The sequence below is a fragment of the Neolamprologus multifasciatus genome, chromosome 7 (genome assembly GCF_963576455.1).
Source record: "Neolamprologus multifasciatus chromosome 7, fNeoMul1.2, whole genome shotgun sequence".
Lineage (NCBI taxonomy): Eukaryota > Metazoa > Chordata > Actinopteri > Cichliformes > Cichlidae > Neolamprologus > Neolamprologus multifasciatus.
In genome coordinates this window covers 54,313,161-54,337,471 of record NC_140445.1, presented here as the reverse complement: position 1 = coordinate 54,337,471, position 24,311 = coordinate 54,313,161, and the positions used below count along the sequence as shown (strand labels likewise).

The 24,311-nt window shown below is 40.5% G+C and overlaps 1 protein-coding gene across 1 annotated transcript; it reads left to right on the top strand.

The window, feature by feature from the left end:
- Positions 1–13,023: 13,023 nt before the first annotated feature.
- Positions 13,024–21,841, top strand: ca12 (carbonic anhydrase 12). The gene is made up of 9 exons (XM_085165681.1): positions 13,024–13,164; positions 13,447–13,467; positions 15,720–15,899; positions 16,691–16,833; positions 19,220–19,315; positions 19,401–19,464; positions 19,656–19,813; positions 19,984–20,110; positions 20,765–21,841. The coding sequence occupies exons 1-9, from the start codon at positions 13,101–13,103 to the stop codon at positions 21,415–21,417; spliced, it is 1,506 nt and encodes a 501-aa protein (XP_085021807.1). The 5' UTR covers positions 13,024–13,100; the 3' UTR covers positions 21,418–21,841.
- Positions 21,842–24,311: the final 2,470 nt, after the last annotated feature.

The following is a 24,311-nucleotide window of genomic DNA, read 5'->3' as shown; positions in this document are numbered from 1 at the left end:
CTGTGAGGTAACCACCGCACTAACCAAAAGAAAATTACATTTGTCATATCTTCAAACAGCAAGTTACAGAGACAGATTGATATCCTTTAATCAGGAAATAAAAGTGGCGCTGGCAATGGTAATCAGGTTCTGCTGTGCTGGAGGAGTGGCTGAGAGTAGTCGCTGTAACCATCATCACAACCTCAGGTCATTTAAAGACATATTTTTTTAATCTGGGCATGCATTTCTACCCAGATTGCATTTTGATGCTGTCCCCTTAGTTACACCTGTTCAACGATGATCTCATGTATTTAAATATGTGAGTATGAATGTACCTACCATTTGTAATATTTAAAAAAACACACTCCAGTTGAATGGATGTGTGTTTTGTGAGACCCCTTATGTTGGTAAATTGGCTATACAGTTTACAGTTTTTCCCAGAGTTTAAACACATTTCCAGAAACCCCTGTGCCTCAATTTCTCAGAATGAGTAGTTGCAAAGTAGTTAACTTCTCTGACAAGAAGTTAACTACTTTGCAACAATTCGGCATATCTCTCAAAAGGAAACAGAGCACTCAAGGCTGTATTCTTAAAACGCATTCTTTCCTCCCAAATAATAGACACAGTTGTTTTACACTTTTGGCTTACAGACGATCGAACACTGATGTGATTAAATGATCAAAACGCTATCAAAAGTGTTCATGTATACTTTGGTTTCATGAAGCCATGTTACATATTTAAATGTATAAAGTGTGTGTGGAAAGGCCTTTTCTTTTGTAGGGTACTACATGTTACACCTATGCAGTGTAAGGACAATGAGAAGCATTGCAAAGAAAGGAGTGGTATCAGATACAAGAAATAACAAAATTAATATTTATTCCTTACTGAGCTGACAAGCTTCAAGGAAAGAGGAAAATACTTTTCATAGCCCTATAAACTGATAATCAGTGAAAATAAATAAAATGAATACATTTGATTTCACTAGATTTTTGTTCTCTTAGCTCCAATTTTCACTGACACAGGCAGACACAGTGTCAAATGGATGGCCAAAAATAAACTGTGAGATACATTTTATTGTTGAGAATAGCTTCTGACTTGATGGGCAAGTATGTCTAAAAAAGATTGTCAACACTGACACGTTACTTGATCGTGTCTGTCACTTCAACAAAACATCGCATTTAAAATGATCAGATTTTTGGATGCAGCTTTAACTTCGGGTTAACTACAGTGCAAACTATAATTCAGTGCAGGAAGTTTAGAAATGTGACCATGCAGCTAACAAAAAAATGGTCCCACAGTTCTTTAACCATTTGGTGGCATATGTCTGGTGCTCAGTGTGAACAGCCTACAGCCTCTTACATGAAGTAAGTTCACCTAGAAAGGATTCATGAAAAGTAAAGATTAACAATGCATAAACATAGATAGATTTTAGGGTAGTTATAAACCAGTTGCCCTCTATGACTAACACAGTAATCCTTTACAAAGTTGTGTCTCTCTCTTGCTATCAGACCACGTCATCAGCCAGTTCAAGGTCCAAATTAAGTAGGACTCTTTTTAAAAGTGTATCAGTAATATCAGTTATATAACATTACATTTTGCATGTCAACGACCAAAGGTTCATGATTAAACACAATGCATTGTTCAATTGTCATCCATTAGGTAGATACAGAAAATGTCTGACATTGCATACTTTACCTTTGTAATATGACTGCACTGATCTTTGCCTGAATAACACAGCGAGGTTTAAGTGTGAGCCATGGCCTTCACCAGGAGCTAATAGACACATTTTATTTTTTGTATTGTATATAAACTGGTTCTTGGATTTACCTTTAAATCAACAATCACTCACTTTCTTTAAGTGATACAGTCATAAACAACAGTGCGACTTTTGGACAAGACAAATTTTAAAAAGACAATGGCAGTGCTAGACATTTATCAGAATCAGAATACTTCATTATTCCTCGTTTACAGTGAACACTTTTATTGTATAGGCAAGATATGTATATGTGTACGTATATTGCTGACCTACACCCTCTGGGGCGATTGTGGCTCAAGAGTTGGGAGTTCGCCTTGTAATCGGAAGGTTGCTGGTTCGAGCCACGGCTCGGACAGTCTCGGTCGTTGTGTCCTTGGGCGAGACACTTCACCCGTTGCCTACTGGTGGTGGCCAGTGTCCGGCAGCCTCGCCTCTGTCAGTGCGCCCCAGGGTGGCTGTGGCTACAATGTAGCTTGCCATCACCAGTGTGTGAATGGGTGGATGACTGGATGTGTAAAGCGCTTAGGTCCTTAGGGACTAGTAAAGTGCTATACAAATACAGGCCATTTACCCTCAGTATCAGAATTATAATCAGAAATTATGTGGGTTACAGTTGATCCAATACAGTAACAGCAGAAACACGCTATATTATTTAACAATACAATAAGTTACAGATTTACAGATTTAAGAAATAGAACAAATATATACAAATCACTCAATAATATATATCAAGGATTGACAGAGGTGATTATAAATAAATATCAAGAATATTGACAGCAACATTACTGAGTAGAAAACAGCGTGTGCAAAAAGGGTGTAGCTATTGCAGTGTTTACAGTGTATACTGTGTATAAATGGAGAGGAGTTGTACAGGGAGATGGTTTCCTGTGTCGTTCAGTGGTGCTTTTTGGTACTCTCAGTCTCTCATTGAACGTGCTTCTGTGGCTAGCCAGCAGGTCATGGAGCAGGTGGGAGGTATTCCCCAACACTGGCTTTATTTTGGACACCACCTTAAGGGAGTCCAGCTCCATCCCCACAACATTACTGCCCTTGCAGAACAGTTTATTTAGTCTGTTGGCATCTGTGACCCTGAACCTGCTCCCCCAGCATGCAACAGCATAGAGGATAGCACTGGCCACAACAGACTCATAGAAAATCCTGAGCATTGTCTGACAGATGTTGAAGGACCTCAGCTGCCTCAGAAAATAGAGACGACTCTGGCCTCTCCTGTAAAGTGCAGTGGTGTTTTTAACCCAGTCTTGTTTATTGTCTATGTGTACTCCAAGGTATTTATAGTCCTCCACAATGTCCACATCGACCCCCTGGATTGAAACAGGAGTCAAGGGTTTCCTGGTCTTAAAGTCCACGAGCAATTCCTTGGTCTTTGCCACATTGAGCTGCAGATTATTCTGCTTGCACCATGTGACAAAGAAGTCACCCACAGCCCAGTACTCTGACTCATCACCCTTGCTGATGCATCCGACCACCGCAGAGTCATCAGAAAACTTCTGAAGACTGCAGGTCTGTGTATAAAAGTGTCTGTAGCTAAGAAGGTAGAGCAGGTCATATACCAAGCTGAAGGTTTAAGCGGGACAGTGCGTTGAGGTTATTTTATATATTTTTCTAAAAACAAATGTCCTCTATGCACCTGTCATTGATTCAGGTGTGCAGTTTTTTTTATTATTTCCATCACAAAATGATTGTGTCTGCCTGCAGAAGAGTGAGAATCTGCACTTTTGGTCAATATAGTGGTTCTTATATACTGTTTTTCTACTCTACTTGTGCGCTCAAAGCACTTTATACAATGTGCCTCATTCACCTAAGTTGAATGCTTCCTATTCACACTCCCACAGATACATCGGAGAACAATTTGGGGTTCAGCATCTTGCCTGAGGATAATTTTTGCATGCAGACTAGAGCAACCAGGAATTGAACCACTAAACCTTCGGCTTAGTGGCTGACCAGCTCCACCTCCTGAACTACAGCCACATTTTGATGGTGTGCGTCAACAACAGCATGCCTAGGGTCACGAGGCCCACTAATGGTGTAGTGAGCAAAGGAAGGCCTAGTGACCTTAAAGCATTTTTGACATATATTGTGTAATTCATTTCGTACAAAATGACACAACAATGGTCAGTGGAACCAGAATTATAAACCTTTTCAGGCAAGGGTTAAAGTGGGATTTGGCAGGTGGAGGAACCTTAAGTTCTCACCTAATAGGGAAATGAAAGAGAATGTTACATTAAACTTATCTGTTTAAATTCAATCTGATTACTCCTTCTGGAAACAAGTCATGTTAATCAGCAGCCATAGTGAAATGCACATGGGCACCGACTTTAAAGTATTTTCTTTTATTTTCATTCTAATGGTCAATGAGACATAAACATGCATGCACAGAAAATTATAAATGTTTGTGAAAAACAATAACCTAAAAACATTGGCTTAATTTCCCCACAAATAAAAGCCTTCCCCCTAGATTTTGTTTTTCTATCACTACATTTGCTCTTGCAAAATTCTTAAATCCCTACATTTCCATAGCTGTTTCTCTTATAATGGTGATACCGAGGACCTAAATTAATAATGTCCATGTAAACTCTACCAAAATACTGCAAAACCAGTTTTGCATTTAATGTCCATCATAACCTTTGAATAACATCAAATTCTTATCATGTAATTTGTTAAACACATTACCCAATATGAAATATCATAACTTCTGCAAAACATCAAATACAGATCCTCTATTTGATTAAGAAAAATCTAACATGAGCTCGGTCATTACATGTAAGGTCAAAATTTCCAGTTAATCGAATGTCGAATGTCACTTGCTAAGCAGGTCTTATCTTTGAAGATTGTTTTTAGTCTTCAATTTGAGAATATCTTTGACAAGCTCATCTTCCTCTTGAGTCCTCTCTGTCTTACATTTTTCTTCATATATGATAGTGAACTCCTTGCAAATGCAACTACAGTAACTGTGGACATCTGGAAGATGCAATGTGTGGCTAATAGCACACAGAGCAATATGTGTGGTTGATGATATTTGTTGAGCTTTTTCAAGTGTTGCAAATTAGCTGCCACTTCACTTCTGTTGTGCCTGCAGCTCGTGGTGAAGTGAAACCTCATCTTGATATTATTGGCTTAATGAGCTGCCTATCAGATTTAACTGCAGAAGCCTTTTCCACATGCCGACAGCAGAAATATTTTCTCATGCAGTGTCTTGAACTGCTCTCCTAAAAGCCAAACCGCCAAACTTATATAATGCTGAAACTTGTGTATAAAGAAACAGAAAGTTTAATATGCATTTGATAAAACAAACAAACAAAGCAAACAAAGAATGTTGCACTTTTAGATACAAAGTATAGTACAATTTCAACCTAAGAATGAGCAGAATGATAATGCAGAAAGCTGTAGGAATGACTTGTATAATAAAATGTAATACTTAAAGCTTTGAACTTGGAGTATAGCTTTAAAACTTATGTTACAAAGAGATGACTAATTTAAAAAAAATAGGGTTGGGAAAATACCAAAAGCAAACTCAGATACTTTAAATATTTTGATCCTGGCATCGTGACTTAAAAACAAAAAAGATCTAAAATGAAGAATCTTAAATAAAGGGCCAGCACTCACAACATATAATGTGACTTTTGGTTTTCAACTGCTCCACCAACACAGATATTGATCGCCATACTGTGAATGCTGACTCAGCACTCACACTAATAATGAAGATATCGGTCTTAATATTTTTTTTTCATCCCACATTTCAAAAAAAAATCTAGAGGTTAGATTAATTGGTGATTCCAAATAGCATAGCAACCGTTGTATTATTTTTTATTTTTTTGCCTGTCCCGTTCAGTACTTTAGAAATCAGAATTGAAGGCCAGGAAAGAGCCCAACGGATTTATTTTTTCAAGCAGAGAAAATATGCCAATGCCATATTGTTCCACTTGATTAAATTCAAATTCAAATTCAAATTTTTTATTTGTCACATACTGTCACGGTCTGCCGGGGCAAGCCGTGTGGGAACAATTTAGGACCCGGAAGCGGCAGCTCAGGTGCAGATGAGTATTTATTTACAAAAGGGAATACAACAGCAATGGCGCGGGTGAAGCTGTAACAGAAAACCTAAACTGGGCAAACTAACAAAACAAACCAGAAATGTGGAAGCAGGGAAGTCCGGGGATATACACACAGAGAGACGGATGGAGAGACGCAGGGAGACCGAGGGGAAACAACACAGGCGAACCAGCCACGACTAAGACAGAAGACACGACTTAAAAACACTCAGAGAACACAGGGAAATTACACACAGGTGGGGGACACAGCTGGGAGTGATTAACGTGACGAGACTAGGGAGGCAAACTTAAAAACACTCACATAAGACGCAGACCTTCACAATAAAACAGGAAACACAAACACACAAAGACAAAGACTAGGAAACGCGGACTTAACACAGGAATAGATGGGCAGAACAGAATACACTAAACAGGAGGAACAACAGAACCAAAATCACTAATAGAAAACACAAAACGCTGGGTCAAAAGGACCCAGGATCATGACACATACACAGTCATACACAGTACGATATGCAGTGAAATGCTTAGACAACTGCTCGTGACCTAAAGAAAAAAAGAAAAGGCTATGAATAAGATAGGAAATAAATATGAAAATTAAAAAGGGTAAATTTAACCAGGAAGGAATAAAATAAAATAAAATATAAAAATTAAGTTAAGAATGAGATAACTGTACAACACAAATTAGAATGAAGGGTAAATTTAACTGGGAAAGAATAAGATAAAATATATAAATTAAAGTTGAAAATAAAATAACTGTACAACAAAATACACCGTATAGAAATATATAAGAATGTATGAAGAAATATAAATATAAATATATATATACACACAATAACAGCAGCTGTACAAGAATTAACTGGAAATGAGGAATATAATGTCCAGTGTTGTGCAATCCACATTATATAGTGTCTTGTGCAGTGCAAATATGCTTAAAGTGGTTTAAGTGATGAAGTGAAAACAATGTCCAGAATGTCCAGTGTGTGTGTAAGAACTATATGTGTGGGTCAGTACTGTTTGGTGGTGTGATTGAGAGACTGTATCGCCTGCGGGAAGAAGCTCCTCCTCAGTCTCTCTGTGTTGGTCTTCAGGGAGTGGAATCGCTTTCCTGACCTCAGCAGAGAGAACAGTCCGTTGTTGGGATGGCTGAGGTCCTTCACAATCTTCCTGGCCTTGGTCCAGCACCGCCTGCTGTAGATTGAGTGCAGGTCAGGGAGCTCTGAGCGGATGGTGCGCTCAGCTGAATGCACAACCCTCTGTAGAGCTCGTCTGTCCTGCATGGTGCTGTTCCCGAACCAGGTTAAGATGTTTCCCGTCAGGATGCTCTCTATGGTGCAGGAGTAAAAGTTCCTGAGCACCTTGGGGGGCAGTCGGAAGTCTCTCAAGCGTCTGAGGTGGTGGAGACGCTGACAGGCCTTTTTCACCACGGTGTTGATGTGACAGGACCATGACAGGTCCTGCGTGATGTGAACTCCGAGGTATTTGAAGCTGTCCACTCTCTCCAATGGGCACTCGTTGATGACGGGGGTCTGGTAGTTCCTCTCCTGCTTAGTGCTGAAGTCCACTATCAACTCCTTTGTGTTACTGACGTTTAGAAGGAGGTTGTTCCTCTGGCACCAGTTCTCCAGATTCCTAATCTCCTTCAGGTATAGGGCGTCTCGTTGTTGTCAGAGATCAGGCCCACCACGACGGTGTCGTCAGCAAACTTGATGATGGTGGTGGAGCTGGTAGTGGCCACACAGTCATATGTGTACAAGGAGTACAGCAGAGGGCTCAGAACACACCCCTGGGGGGCTCCAGTGCTGAGAGTGATGGAGGCTGAGACATGTCTGCCCATCCTTACTGCCTGTGGTCTGCCAGTTAGGAAGTTGGAGATCCACTGACACATAGATGAGCTGAGTCCCAGATGCTCCAGCTTGGTGGTGAGTGTGGAGGGAATTATGGTATTAAATGCAGAGCTGTAGTCTATGAAGAGCATTTTAACATAATTCCCCCTTCTAGTGTCCAAGTGAGTAAGTGATGTGTGGAGGAGATGAGAGATGGCATCGTCTGTGGAACGATTTGGACGGTAAGCGAACTGTAGTGGGTCCAGTGTGTCTGGTAGTGAAGAAATGATGAAGTCTCTGACCAGGCGTTCAAAGCACTTCATCACTACTGAGGTGAGGGCTACAGGGCGATAGTCATTGAGAGAAGCAGGGTGGGGTTTCTTTGGGACAGGAACAATGATGGACTCTTTGAAGCATGTGGGGATCACAGACTGAGATAAAGAGATATTGAATATCTCAGTGAACACAGGAGCTAGCTGGTATGCGCAGTCTCTGAGGATACGACCTGGGATGCCATCTGGTCCTGCTGCTTTCCTGGTGTTCACTCTCTTGAAGGCTCTCCTTACTTCATGCTCGGAGATGACGAGCACGTTTCCGGTGCTGGCAGTATCTTCCTGTCTGCAGCCGTTAGCGCCGCTAGCACTAGCATCGTTGGAGTCCTTAGCTGCAGCCTCAAAGCGAGCATAGAAAGTGTTCAGCTCATCTGCCAGAGTCACGGCCGTGTTCGTCATACCGGTTGTATTATCATTGTTTATTTATTTTATTTTATTTTAGACCAAAGAGAAGTTACTCTTTTCACTGCGGTGGGGGCAAGCAGACCACCACCGGCCCGGCAGTCGCAGGGAGGCCCAGCGTCACAGACCCTGACCAGACTGCCAACTCCTCCCAGCCCCACAGCCTCTATGGAGTGCAATGAGGGTATGAAGACCCCATACGTCACTCCGCCCACTCATATGTTGTGTTGCTGCATGCTGTTCTAAAGTGCATTTAAAACATGGGAGGGGCATGGTGCTTCCTGCCAGAAAGCAGTAGGTGTCAGCGCGGCCCCTACCGAGAACACTCAATGTCTATATGCTTTTAAAATTAAGAGGTAGACACCGGCCCCAGAGGCTGGGTTGGATATACAAACCGTACTCTTGACACCGTATATCACGCAGTTGTGACCTCCCAGTTGTGTCAGGTTAATGATCAGGAGGGGTGGTGGAATGGGCATCCCCCCGAAACAAATCACATATCAAAACAAAAAGCATGCAATAACCCCACAAAAATAAAACACTACACGCTAGTAAAAGATCAAAAAATAAAACACAGCACTACATGCAAGGAGATAAAAACACCAAGTTAAACTTGTCCATTCCACCCTGTGACACAGCCACCAAGAAAACGCCACCTAAGAGTTACCAGAGCCTCCACCAGAATATGACCACAGGCCCTAGGCGGTGCTCTCCAGGGAAAACGTCCCTAAGGAATCTCCAGATGCCCCAAGCCTGCACCTACCGCCGCACCAACGATACTAGGAAAGGTAGGACAAAACCACGACCCCCCCACCCCCGCTGGAGCAGATCACACTTAGTGGTTTTTGCAATTCAACGTGACTGGGTTTAAATTTCTTTTTGGTAGTGGAGGAGGTGCGTCGACAGGAGGAAACAGCCAGATATGCCAGAGCCGTAGCGCTGGCCAAGCAGGGTCGCTGGATGGATTTGGAGGGTGTTGAAAAGAGGAAACTCTCATGGAGTGAAATCTGGGAAATGGAGTCTTATAGACTAAGTGTCATCATCCGAGCGACATACAATGTGCTACCTTCTCCAATAAATCTGCAGCTGTGGTTTGGAAAGGACCCAGCCTGCCCCCTGTGTACAGTCCCAGCCACACTCAAGCACATCTTGGTTGGTTGTAGGACTAGCCTTACTCAGGGCAGATACACATGGAGACACAACCAGGTCCTCAGGTGTCTAGCCGAGAAAGTTGAGCGCAAAAGAAAATCCATCAACGCTCAACCTTTTACGAACCAAGAGGAGCGTCAGTTTTCATCAGCATTTTTCCGGGAGGTAGACAAGCCGAGGATAAGCCCCTCAACCCTGGACCTGGGCCCACTGAAGGTTGCCAGGGATTGGCAGATGCAAGTGAACTTGGATCAGAGGCTAATTTTTCCAACAGAGATGGTAACAACTACTCTGCGACCAGACCTTGTCCTATGGTCTAACACCCAAAGACTTGCGTACATCATTGAGCTGACGGTACCATGGGAGGAAGCAATTGAGGAAGCATTTGAGCATAAGAAGCTGTGGTATGCCAACTTGGCAGCTGAGGCAGAGGACAGAGGCTGGAAGATCAAGGTGGAAGTGGGGTGCAGGGGCTTTGCTACCAGTACAACAGCAAAGCTGCTTGAGCGATTGGGATCAGAGGACAATCAACGGCAGGCTATAAGAGAATTAGCTAACACTGCTGAGAGGACCAGTCACCGGCTATGGCTAAAAAGGGCTGACATCATTTGGGCAGCTAAGGCAGTCAGCTAACCGCGAGACACACGCCCAGGATTGATTGACCCGTGGTGGTCTTGCCTCAACAGGGGGCGTCAAAAGGGTAAAACATAACATTAGAAGCTTTGCTGGTTGACTGATACAGCTGTCTCAGGTCCTCCTGGGGACTGTGCAGTTAACCTCATGGTAGTGAAACCAAAAGGAGGAATGAAAGAATAGGAAAGAAAAATGTATCCGTTCTTCTCCCCTCTGCTCTTCTTCCCTTTTTTGGGAGGCAGTGGGAGGTAGAGCGAACAGCCCAATCCGGCGGGGAGGTGTGGGATGCCAGATCCGGCGCCCCCCTTCCAGCTCTCTTCTCTGCTCTCTCCTATCTTGTCCCTCTTCTCTCTATCACCTTTTCTATCCCTTTGAAGAAATGAGGCTCCAAAAATGTTAAAGAGGTAAGTATTATTTCTCAGTTGCAGTGAATAGATAGATGAAAATAAACTGTAGAAAATTAAACAGCAGAAAGAAGAAGAGAAATAACAATTCTAACATAAACCAGTCACACACTCCAGGGCCTGATCAACCCTGGCAGGGTCTCCTTGGATGAGGGTTTCTAGTGATAATGGATGAAACCGGATGAATCCAAGGTGCAATACTGACGATGTGTCCCAAATTTTAGTATGATAATGTAGATCACATAATCCCTAAACCTGGTAAAGTTTCTGGGCTGCCTTTCCTCATAACAGCCATCCCTCAAGATTTTCTCCATTTAAAGCAATGCATTATCAGAGATTGTAACATCTAGTCCTTTTACTGAATCTGGATTTAATTTGTTGATATTCTGAAAATCTTTTCTTGTTGATCCCATATTGTATAACTAGTTTGTCAAACAAAATAAAATCTGTTCCTTCTGATATATGTTCCAAGTATTTAATTCCTTTGCAACTCCAATCTGGGAAGTTAATCATATTATTGTTTTGTAATATGTCAGGGTTGTTCCAGATAGGTGTACGTTTGCATGGAATTAATGAAGACTCCTTCATTTTTAGAAACTCCCACCATGCTGTCAGAGAAGAGCTGATGTTGATGCTTTTAAAGCATTCATGTCGTTTGATGTTTGAACTGATAAATGGTAGGTCTGATATCGTTAGATATCCACAGCGATGACAGCACAAGAGCCCTTCTGGATGAAGTCGAGTCTGATTGGGAACGGGACCTTCGGTGAACTGGTCGTTCATGCTGAAGTGTGTTCCTTTCAGCTCCCTCCCGCGACTTTTCACCTGCTCCTTCTGTTTGAAGTGGCCAAATTTGGCCACAATAGAATGTGGTCCCCTGGCTCCGGTCCCCTTAGGCCCGATGCGATGGACTCGATCGAGTGATGTTCTTCACGGTGTCCTCTGGCATCTTCAGGTGGGTTTTAACCCTTTAAGACCGGTTGGATCGAGCACGCTCCGTTTTGCGTAACTATTTTTAAAGTCCTGTAGAACTGCAACCACATAAGCTAGCGCAATAATTTTTTTTTTGCATATGAAACCGGAGGAGTTGTTCTTACATTTTATGCCATCAGCTTGTCCTAAGTCATGTTTCCTTCCACAAATAGCTTTGCAAAAATTTTGTAAAAAGCATTTGCAGCAACGAAAACAAAATATTCCAGAAACATGCTTTGCCGATCAGATCAGCTGTTTATTACACTTCCTACATTTGAATAGATGTCAGCATGAACTATTGCATATCCGCCATTACCTGCCCGAAACCGGAAGTGATGTCATTTTCATGGAAAATGTAGGGTTTTTTTTATCTTCAGGGCCTTTTTTTTTGCAAATTTGTATTATAATATTTATTTTCGGTTTTCCTGCAGTATATAAAAATTGGTGTATCTCAAAAATAAAACTATGAAGTGGTGGCAAACTATTTTGTGCAACTTTTTTTTATTTACAGTTTTGAGGGATAAACCTCTTAAATTTCTTAATAAAAAAAGACTACAACGATTTTCAATTTTTTTGTAGTTTATTGCACTTTTTGCAATTTATGTAGTTACTATGGACTTAATGCATACATATGATTAAAATTTGGGATATAACGGTTGTATCGATGTATAGGAACTTGTAATGCTCCCAAAAATGGCACTACAGCATGTAAAAATATAAAGATAAGCTCTGGCGGACTTGGCTCTATTAAAGGGTTAATGAAACCTCTCACCTTTTCTTCCGTGTCCTCGTTGGCAGATTCTGTGATACCAGAAAACACAAAGCTATCTCTCATGCTACAGGCTTCCTGTCTCACATACCTCTCCCTTCTCACCTCTACTCAACAAGAACAGATGAAGCCACGCAGATGCAACAACAAAACGAATCTTTACAGCACAAATCGGGCTCCATAGGGTTAAGCATTAATAATATAACAATTTTCAAACATAGCATTTAAATTAAAGACCATTACTTTTAAGTTTAAACAGGAATTAAATTTATATTAACAACCTTCGTACATGTGGTCAGAAGTCATGGTTTGTTTTGCTGGTTTCTTGTGTTAACTGCAGTTCCTTCCTAGGCAGATATAAAACTTATTTTAATTGAAATGTGTCACTCAAACTTTGGTCTCTGGCCTGAAGGTCACCAAAGCTTACTCCTCTACATAACTGGTAGTAATTTTTTTTTAACTGTTAGCAAATACAGATGTTGGGAGCTTGTTTGGAGTGTGTAGGTCTGTATGTTTTGTGAGGGAGCGCATCGCCGCTTCTGCTGAACCCTCCGTCTGCTGGTACATCGGACTCGGAAACCTAAATGACTGACTGTACTTATATGCGGTCGCTGTTGTCACAATCCGGACCGTGACCAAATGACTGTGGAGGCTGGTTATGTTGTTGCTCTGACGTCAGCGCAAGCTACAGAGAAGCTGACGGCATGAGTATAAAAAGCCGGCCGGTTTGAAGGCTGGGGCTTCGGTGCTTCAAGCTCTTGCTCCGCACCGGGTTGACAGCAGACTGCGAGGGAGGGCTGAGGCGATCAAGATGCAGTTTCTGACTCGCGCTGTCATCGTTTCCCTTCAGCTGACTTTATTCAGCGCAGTGCATGGTAAGCGCTCCTACAGTAAAGAAATAAATACATAGAAATCTTACCATGCATTGCTAAGATTTTCTCTGTGTGTGTGTAGAAAATGATGCTTTAAAGCAGGTGTCTCAATCCAGCTGCATGCTTAGTGACGGAGACCAAGAAGTTTTTCTTTTTTACTTTTTCTTTTGTGTGTAGTTTGATTCGTGATCGTTTTTAATTTATCAAAAGTTGGCTATGCAATTTTACTATTCGTATGTACCGTAAACTCTTGTTCTACAAGTGCTTTCTTTCTGTCTTGTTTAGGTGCCAAATGGACATATGATGGTAAGTGTGACAGTATTTTACACACAATTTGTAATATATATATGGTAAATAAAATATAAAAGGTTTATATGATATAATAAAGTTGTTTTTGATGGGGGTTTTTTGTTTTCTTGGCTTTGCGCTATCCAGTAAGAACTGACATAGAGAAAGCATTATTTTCTTTTTGGCTCTTCATCAGTGTTTTAAGTCACAGTGTCAAACGGGAAGACAAAAGCGATGACAGTGTGGTAAACACCATGCACAGTCACCACTTTTGTCTGTGGTGAACAAAGTCGGACTCTACAATTATAATATTTCATAAGTGGCTGGCTGCCTTTGTCTGGTGCCTTAAGCTTCATGGAGAGGGACTTCTTGAATCATGTCTATCTCTTACATAAACTACTCTTACTAAAACCTCTCGTCATTATATGATACAGCAAAAAATGTCTGAATGTTAAAGCAAAATCTTTGCAGGTGAAGCAATGGAAATGTATATAATTTGTCTTGACAGTTTTTTGTTTTCTGGAAAAATCTTAAGCAATCTTTGGGGGGGAAAAAATCATTGATCAAGTCCTCTATTATCTTTAAAAGTTACCCAAACGGTGGAGGGATTCTTTACCTCTGGTTCCTTTGGGCTGAATAAGAAAATACCCACTTCTCTGGTCAGTAATTTGTAGTCATGATTAATATAGTTAGATTAGAATATATCTGTTCTTAATTAGGATAATGACTGACCTTATATGTCAGTACGGAGTACTGTGACAGTGCTTCTTGGTGCTTCATCCTGAAATATGCACAATATATAAATATACAAAAATAGATAACATAGAATAACATAGATTAAATACTAAATGCCACATTATAGTAGTCAGCAGTCTGTCTACTGGTAGCACTTTCTGTTGGTGGTGGTGCTACAGCCGAGTCATATAAATTATCTCCACCTCAACACTCCACCCTCTGGCAAAGGACATACAATGAGTCTTTGCACGAGAATAAAATAAATGAGATTAACAATGTCTGTTGTATTCCTCTCACCCTGCTCTGCTACCAGTGTGATGTTTAGAGGATTGCTTAGAAAAGCTTGTTAAAATCTTCTATTTTAAGATTTCTTTTACGTAGAAATTACCCACAGTCATCTATGTTCTACCAAGTACTGCCTAGGGACCACCAAGGGCCACTAAACATCCTATATTAAAGGGCACCCAGCATCAAAGTAAAACACAAATGTTATGAATAGTGAATAACAGAAAAAGTAAAGTAAGAACAATTTTCTTCTTAGTTAGAGACGGTTTGCCTAGATTGAACTTGGAGCTTTTCATCAAACAAGTATTCAGTGATTTTGCTACTTTGCTTGACGACTTCTGGCATGTCTTATACAGTCAATCCACATTTGTCTGAGAGGGAGGTTGGGGGCAATCTTTTATATTTAACCATGGTCAGCTGGCATATGGTGAATGGTGAATCTTTTGATGAATGCTAAACAGATAATGAATTAGCAGCAATTGTGCTGCCAAGATGAGAGCATACGCACAGCTTCTTCCATTTTGTCACAAATGTGACATTTCAAATTTGATGAAGTCCATTCATTGCAAACTATTAGCCTGACTTTCATGTTTGAAAAGCTCAGTGCATAGATGCTTACACTTAAAAATCACGCAATGAAAATGCACATTCAACAGCTTCCTGCTTTTCTTCTCAGTCCATTTTTAAAAAAATAATTGTTTCCCAATTTCTGTATTATTTTAAAGCACACTGTGCCTCGTGGCCTTGGAGGAAACATTTTTGAGAGTTACCCCCCTGACAAAAAAAACTGAGGTCGCTTTGTAAACCGTATGACTCAATTGTAAATGTGGCCATTTTCGGTGTCTTGCACTTTATAGAAACCTCTCATTTGGTGAGAGACGGCATTCTCACTGCGTGGCGCTGCCTGCAAGCAGCAGGCTGGTTCTCTTTTCTCGCTGCTTCAAAAAAAGCCCATGAGCAGAGCCGTAGGCTCCCTCCCTTCATCTTGTTTATAGATAATAATAAGTCATTTGGACCAAAGATAAAACATTTATTACACACTAAAACAAACTCTAGCCCTCTTTGGAGCCACCCACTGTTTAGCCTCACACTGTGAGATGTTTGCCTGATAACATTAAACAGTTTGGTTTCTGAAAAATGTCCATGCTAATGTTTTCTGTTGAAACCACACTTTTAAAATTGAAATCTAGGTATTAGTACAAATTCAGATTCAAAAATTGCATAATGTAATAATGTTAATGTTGTTGCAGGACCCCAAGGACAGGACCACTGGCCCGAGCGTTATCCGTATTGCGGTGGAGCGCTACAGTCACCAATAGACTTGGAGTCAGATCTGCTAAGGTTCGATCCCACTTTACGTCCAATTGAGGTTCAGAACTACAACCTGTCTCCAAATGAGCAGCTCACTCTTGGAAACAATGGACACTCTGGTGAGTATACATCAACAGTGTTATCCAAAGAATATGTAAGACGTGCAATGCGATGTAAGATGTAATGTGTACTTACACTCATCACAAGTAAGACAGTGTGTATCAAACTAAGCAAATATTTAAGTATGCCATGCTTTGTTTGGCCTGAAATCTAAAAGTTTTTCAAATCAAAGTGATGCGCTTGTCTATGCATTCATTAAAATGTCCACACATAAATGTGGAGACCTATTTTCTGGGCCAAACTATACAATAAACTGTGTGCTGCAAAACTAGTTAGATAAGTTTCTGTCATGTTCCCTCAAACATCATGTACAAACTGCTCCATTAGGAATTTTTGTGACAATCATGTATAGCTGAGGATGCATGTCATGCCTTCCGAATGTTGGCAAGGATGCATTGCTGTTATATCTGCATAACAAAACTGCTTTCCGCACACAGAATGCAAATAACACAGAAATGCTTATGTGTGCAACACCACAAACTGAGTGGCATCATCGGTGTGATGTGTATTCCAAATGGGCTGACAAAGCGTTTTCATGTGCAAGCATTTGTCATGCACTGACGATCATGCGAAATGCACTTTGCATCACCCGGCTATAAATGGTCTTAAAAGCAGCTACACCACTATGACAGAACAAGACAGTGGGGATAGGGAAGGGTGGGGGGTTGTGGATTTGGCATGCTGACTTCCTCAGTTTAGATAAAGCTCATGTTTTGTGATGCCCCAGTGTTTACTGCTGCAGTCATGACTCTTTATGTTGATGTGTGCTTTCATTGGCTTTGATTCACAGTGCAGCTTTCATTGTCCCCCATGATGTCCATCTCCAGCCTACATAACCGATACACTGCGGCTCAACTCCATTTCCACTGGGGCTCCTCCAGTCGGCCTGCAGGTTCTGAGCATACGGTGAACAGTAAGCAGTATGCTGCAGAGGTAAACAATGCAAACTGCACTTCTCAGAGATAGTAGTGCACTACAGTACTACACTTAAGTACAAATTCAAGGTAGTTGTCCTAAAGTATTTCAATATCTTTGCAACTTTCTACATGTACATGTCAGATATTCGTTCTGTTTGGTTCATCAACTCATTCATTTCCTGTTAGGATGAATGGTGTTAGGCAATAAGCTGTACCATCTTGATATCAACTGCAAGTGATATGACTAAGATGCAGCTTTCTCATCAGTCATGACCAAGCAGTAGCCTATCTCACTTTCTCCTTGACTCTACCAACTCTTAGCTACTGATTCATTTCTGCCTTTTCTTTGCTACTGGTCTTCCTGCCAGCTCAACACTCTCAGTTGAGAGGTAGCTTCTCACCTCACCTCACCTCACCTCACCTCACCTCACCTCACCTCACCTCACCTCACCTCACCTCACTTCATCCCTCTGGCATGCATGAATAAACAGTATGTTTTTCTTTGTAGGTGACTACCTTTAGTCCTAGAATGATTTCAGCACAGAGCCTCACTGACTCTGACTTTCCATAGTCAATGTGGGGATTATTGTAGAGTCTACCTTAGAATATAAAGCGCCTTGAGGTGACTGTTGTTGTGATTTGGCGCTGTAGAAATAAAATTGAATTGAACTGAATTAAATGAGAAAAGCAACCTTCAATTAATACGGATGAGGTGGAAGGTGGACTAACAAAATAAACTGAAGTAAACAGAACTGAAACAGAAGTTATAATATTTAAATGAGAGAGTGGAGTGAGGTTATTAAATATCACACAATATTTCTTCTGTCAGGATTTAAAGATATGATTATCTGTGTCTGCTTACCCTTATCTGTACTTAGAAGTGACAACTCTGGCTTCAAGCAAAGCATTAATACTTTGTGACTGAAACGTGTGACATTTGACTGGCAGGGGAATCGAAGCCACTGACACTCTTCAAAGATGATATTGCTAAATAGAATTCGCATGTCATTGTTATTGTTGTGGTTTGTTGAGACTGCTGCAAATATGTAGCTCACGCCCATCTGTCAAATGTGTTGTTTCTATGTGCTGCCTATTTTGATGTGCAATCAAGTGTAAATTGAAATTATATGCATAAAAACTTTAACTCTAAACCCTCACTGCTAATATTACAGAGAACATAGATGATTCTTTTACCAAAATAAATCATTGGTTTACAATCATCAAATCAGCATATTTGGCATTTAGTTGCATATACTAAAAGTCATAAAAAGACATCGTCAGTATCAGAATGTTCATTGCTAGATGGTATGTAGTCTCTTACTCAAAAGGGTTTTAGGGGATTGTATGTACCAGGCTATTATATACTGTGGTTTTAAACCACTTCGCTAAATGAGCGGCTGTCTGTGCTATTTAACGTGTGAAGCCCTGTAAACAGGTTTCACACAATAGTTTCATGTATTTACTTTGGCACTTCAGGTAAAGAAGATGATTTGAAAGTCAAGTTTAAAGTAAAGTAGGTGAAAATGGGATACTGTTGTATATAATTTGGAATTATTTGGATTACAGTGGGCAGACTGGAACGACTGCTGAAACGACTGCAACCTGTGTTCATTTTATGTGACCACGCTCCAGCTGCTGTGCAGCCACATTTAAGGTGCTGTGGTTTGACCTGAGTTTCTGTGTGGACACGTCAAAAACATGCGTCTTTTCAAGTCTCTCCAGACTCCAGAACCACAGTTCCTTGATGACATGTTGTTTTGGAGGCATGGCATGATGGGAAATTGAACATTTTCCTGAAATGGTGAAACGGCCTTCCTTAATTCTCAAGACAGAGCAAAGTCTGTAAATAAAACTATTTGGTCAGAAGGGCTAAGAAGCCTTTGGGTTGTACAGAATATAGAATAACGTTCTGCTATAAGAAAGCTGGTGTAAAATATTTTGGTATTTTCTTCCACAGAAGATTGCATTCAATGCTCTCTGAATACCTCCACTTATGTTCAATCCAACTAACATCTACTCTCTGCATTGAACAGCTATTATAAGTGTACACTAATAACAGTTGTCATTTAAATAAAAAGGAGATAACATGGAGAGCAGAGACGTTATAATGACATGATATACCAACCTCCATGCTCGCCCAAAACTAAGTAATAGTCTGAACACAGGGTAGTGTTCTTAAGGTACTTTAAGGTTTATCACAGGGCTGTTGCAGTGATGCAGTGGTGTACATAACAATCTGGCAGTGTACGTGTCACTTTTTCCATGACCCCACCAAATCGCTGCTATTAGTACTATGTCACAGATGGCTTGAGTTATAAAAATGAGAGTGATTTACATAAAATACCTTCTTGTTTTGTGTTTTTCTCCACAGGATCTTGATCTATTGTTCTTTTTGTTCACAGTTGCATGTAGTGCATTACAATTCAGATAAGTATCCCAATATTTCCACCGCCGTGGACAAATCTGATGGCCTGGCTGTGCTGGGTGTGCTGGTTGAGGTGAGACCTTGTGGATAATGTTCTGTAATTTTGTTTTCTTCTGTAAAGGAGACCTAACTATTTGATTATCTGTGTTTCTATAAAGGTTGGGATGTTCAATCCAGCTTTTGAACACATTCTGAAGTTCATAAATGGTATTAAATACAGAGGTAAGACCTGAGTAACAGTTTTTTCTACGTACTAATGTGGAGTAAACATAAGCCTATGCAAAACATAAGCTGTGGCTTTAGTTTGTGATCCTTTATCTAGGTTTGAGGTCTGAATCATTCATATGACAGTCATGGATTTTACACTAATGTCACCCAACAGCTGATTTCTGTTTTGTCATTCCGACTGTCAGATCAGAAAGTGAAGGTGCCTGCTTTCAACATCAGAGCTTTGCTGCCTACACGTTTGGATGAGTATTATCGCTACGACGGCTCACTGACGACTCCTCCGTGCTATCCGAGTGTCCTGTGGACGGTGTTCAGGAATCCTATAACAGTTTCTCGCAAACAGGTGCTTCAGCAGCTGAAGTGACTTTAAACCAGGTTTAATATTAGAATAAGAAAGCAGTTGCAAAATTTTTTTAAGATGTGTCAGTGTGGCGTCTTTCTCTCATTTAAACTTTATTGGTGTGGAAAAGCTTTTGTGCTAAACTTGCTTTTGTTTTGCTGTGCTTTATTTAGTTTCTGACCCTAGCAACAGCGCTCTACTCCTCAAATGCCCAGGACTCAGCCTCTATGTCGCTGAATAACAACTACAGGAAAACACAGCCTGTTGACAATCGGCTCGTCTTGGCATCTTTCAAAGAACGTAAGTATGGTCTACAAACATGGCTTGCTTTATTACCTGAGCATGGGTGAAAATGTCACATAAGCGACATGGCTGCTGTGCTGCTTTAAAAAAAAGGCTGGAAGACACATTTGAATGAATTGAGGGCTTTTATTCTGCTGCAGAGATTACAACTTTCACGCTGGCTTTGGCTTGTATGGTGTAACCTGCTTGTGGCTTAGATTTGATGCTGATCATTTTTAAATTTGATTGAGCTTGATGAGCTTGTCTGGAAGTACGCCATCTTTTAAGACATGTTGATTTAACCACTCCTCTGACATGCTGAAAACATCTGCAGCCCTTAAATTTGTCCCTAAAGTCTGACTTTTATGTGGTTGCCTGGTGTACCGCAATGTATGGTATTTAGGTCCATATTGTGTGGTATGAATGTGCATGGTTTCCTCAAAGCTTTCCACACAGAGCTATGCTTTCCTAATGAGACGTGCTGTGACATGGCAGTGTGAAATCCCATGCTATGAGCTTCTCAGAAGCGCTAGCTAGCAGACAGTAGCTTGAGCTTTTACTGTATCGCTATGAGCAGCGCTGTTGCATGGTGGGCTTGAAGATCCATCATCATCCAAATGAGTATCCAGCTTGCGGGGATGTTTAACAACATTGGCTCTGTGTCTGATGCAGGCAGAGGACTGCATGGTACTCTTACAGTTACATCTCCGTTAACAAGAAAGCAAATCATACAGCAGCTACTGGTTGGCGACTTAGGAGACCTGGCTGATGAAGACCTGTACAAGCTCCTACCAAGTGGTTCAGAGAAACATCATGCTGGCAAAAAGAAAGACCTCAAAACCCAGCAGAGTGAGAGACTGGCCAAATCCAAACAACAAACGCTGAATCCATCCCTTGGGAAGAAAAGCCAGGCCAACCGCCATGTGGGAAAACTCAAGCTAGCAGAAAACACACTGAGCTACGTCTCACTGGAGCAGAGAGTTTCCCACCAGCTCAAACAATCCCATGCTGAGAATCAGATGGTTCAGGCTCTTAGAGATGCAGTTTTCCCTGAGCTTAACCTAAAAAGCTACCTAGAGTGCAGATCAGACTTAGCTCTCCCTACCATCAGGTATATCCTCCAGGGACGGCCAACAGATGAGGCTACTGAGTTAAATCATTCCCTGACTAAAGCCATGATGAATCAAAGGAAGACTTCCACAGCATTGGAGAAAGACGTGCCAATGACACAATATAATGGTCATTCCACTGCTACTGTTTCCAGGAAACCACAAAGCCAGGGTTATCCACATCCTTGGCTTTTGCCTATGGAGTGGGAAGACTAGAGAGATGCCTGGCATTGTTGAAACTCAGTGTGACTTTCTGTAGCAGACATCAGTTGTGTGTCCCACAATGACAGCCAAATTTCCAAGCCATGCCCTGCATTCTTTTAACCAGTTTATGCTTTATGTACGTGATATTACAATTTTACTTTCCTGTGTGTGCACATATTTGTAGTTTTCAGAAACGTTAACAGTTTTTCTTTGTCACAGATTTTGTTTGTTTGTTTTTTGCACAAAATCAATCGGACGCAAAACCAGTGCCCAACAGTGACTGTCCTCGGTATAATGATAGGACTATCTCAGTGTGTATATTTTTGCTCTGAAAATATATATATTATTTTTTTTTAAATTTGTTAGTACTTTTGGTATCTTTGCCCACATTTGCCTGGCTAAGCAATGCTTTTCAATAAATTATAAAAAATGACAAGTTTCCTGTGTGGAAATCTTTACATGTCAACTTGTACGAGTGGGAGATGTCAAGGACCATTTAAAGTGTTTTACTGGATGCCAAGCTCAGTCCTATAGTATGGTAATTCTGGAGCCATGCTAGTAATTATTGTCGTACACAATGTAGAAATGTGACTAAACCAAAAGAATTTCTTTTGAGCTAACATGATTTTTAGATCTTTGCAGGGTAACGGAAGCTTTTTACATTTCACTTCTATATTTATATAAAATAATAAAGCATTAAAGGTTTTCAGTTGCACATCTATGAACAGAATTTAATGCTTAAATAGGAGAAATGACAGCAAGTTATTAGACTACATTATGTTTATTTTGCATGCCACGAAAAAGAAGTGTGTACTTTGTAGATTCTGCACCTTAACTATCTAGAGGAGGATTAAACAAGTAGTCAAATTAAAAATGTTGAGGGTTAACTAGTTAAGATAAAGTTTTAGACTGAGCTTGTGTATTTAAAATTTTGACTTGATCCACGTCACAGCACAGAGGATTTCTTCTTTTTTCCTTCATCTGGTTCCATATGGGAACCACTACACACCCTCTATATGTCCTCCTCCACCACACCATGAATATTCTCTATGGTCGTTCTCCTTTCCTCCTGTCTGGCATCTTCAGCATCCATTGTCAAATTTATCCCCTATCCCTCCTCTGCACATGTCCAAGCCATCTCAGCTGTCTCTCTCTGACTTTGTCTCCAAACCACTCAACCTGAGCTGTCCCTCTGATGTAATTATTTGTAATCCTACCCATCCTGGTCACTCCTAGCAAATTTTACCGTCTTCAACTCAGCCATGTCCAGCTCTGCCCTCTGTCTTTTTAAGGATACCACTGTTTCCATACAATACATCATGAATCTCACTACTATTTTTGTAAAGTTTCCCTCTCAATCTTGCATCTTTGTGTCACAAATCATCTCAGATACTTGTCTCCACCCACTCCACCACCCTGCCTGCACTCTGTTCTCCACCTTTTGTAGACCACCCATTGCTTTTTGTATGGCTGACCCCAGGTATTTATATTCATCCACCTTCTCTATTCCTTGCATCTTCACCATTACACCTGTCTCACCGTCATTCACAGATAATTCATTTATTCATTATATGCATTTTTTCAGATGGGTCAATGGGCTGCGGGAGAAATTTGAGAGGAACAAAAATTCCAATGTTTGTGTCATATGAGTGTCTGTTTCTCCTATGAAAACTACTGAAATGTAATTTTTTCCCCCCTCTATTATCAGTCATGGGTCGCCCTTTCACTATTTTCCTTATCTGAGTTAAAATCTGTTAAAATGCATTTTCACTATTTCTCTCTCTCTCTCTGTTACTCAGACGACCTCTCTTGGATAAACACTGGTATGTTGCTTTAGGCTCAGTAAACATTTTTAAACAGACATGTATAATCATGTTAAGCCACAATACATAACATGAAGGTTTTATAATAATAATTTATAAATTATTTAAGTATTTCTTACTAGGTATTGATTTCTGTTCATTTATGATATGTCACATGAAAATTCAAGTTTATATTTAGGTCTCTGAAATATAAACATACCCCATTAGAAATTGTTATTTAACAATAATTGCCACTTATGACAAAATATATATTTATGCTGCTCTGCAGGTTTACTGGTTCCCATACTGGTGAGCTGTACACTGGGACTTGTTTTCATTGTCACCTTGATGTGCTGCATATTAAGGCAAAAAAGGTAGGTAAAGGGCAAAATCACAGAAAACATCCCTTGCTGAACAATAACTTATTGTATGCATTTTGTTTTTTAACTAAACCACATCTGCTCTGCTTGATTAATTCCATTCCTCCAACAATGTTGTCAAGGCGCTCAAACCTGGTTTGCCCCACACTTTTTAAGGAAGTCTAAATATCTAACAAGAATTTGACTGGCTTTTTATATGACTGGATATGGAGCCTGGAATACAAAGTACACAACACTATGTAAATTTGACACATTGAGACAGATTGCTTTAACTGACAATCAAATATAGAGTTTAAAAGTCCAGGAGTTGATGATAGTGGTTGTGCCCTCGTTAAATGGATTTGGGAAACGTGTGTGCATTCACTTGTGCCACTCTTAGTCACTCCTTGGCAGTGTGACAACACATGAATCATAAACCCATTTTTGTGCAGTTATGGTTTTCTATAAACAACTAGTAGGACACTAGACAATTTTTATGGGGTTACTTTGTAACTTATTATGTAATTTTTGTGATACATAGTTACAAATTCATGAAAATGATTGACCTAGAAAAACAAGCATGTAGAATTTTATGGCTAGAGGAAGTAATGTTATAGCTGTTTTTAAATTCTGATAACTTCCACACTGATGAGGAGTGATATGTGAGTATACTACTGTATTCATACTTTTAGATATGGAAAACAATGTTAGTTTAAATATGTAAGGATAGGTTAGTAATAACCAG

What these genes read in the sequence shown, in the direction of transcription:
- ca12 (XM_085165681.1), top strand. Translation starts at nt 13,101, where the DNA reads ATGCAGTTTCTGACTCGCGCTGTCATCGTTTCCCTTCAGCTGACTTTA. An exon ending in TGCTGGGTGTGCTGGTTGAG is followed by an intron (nt 19,316 to 19,400) that starts GTGAGACCTTGT and finishes GTTTCTATAAAG; the next exon opens with GTTGGGATGTTCAATCCAGC. An exon ending in TAACAGTTTCTCGCAAACAG is followed by an intron (nt 19,814 to 19,983) that starts GTGCTTCAGCAG and finishes TGCTTTATTTAG; the next exon opens with TTTCTGACCCTAGCAACAGC.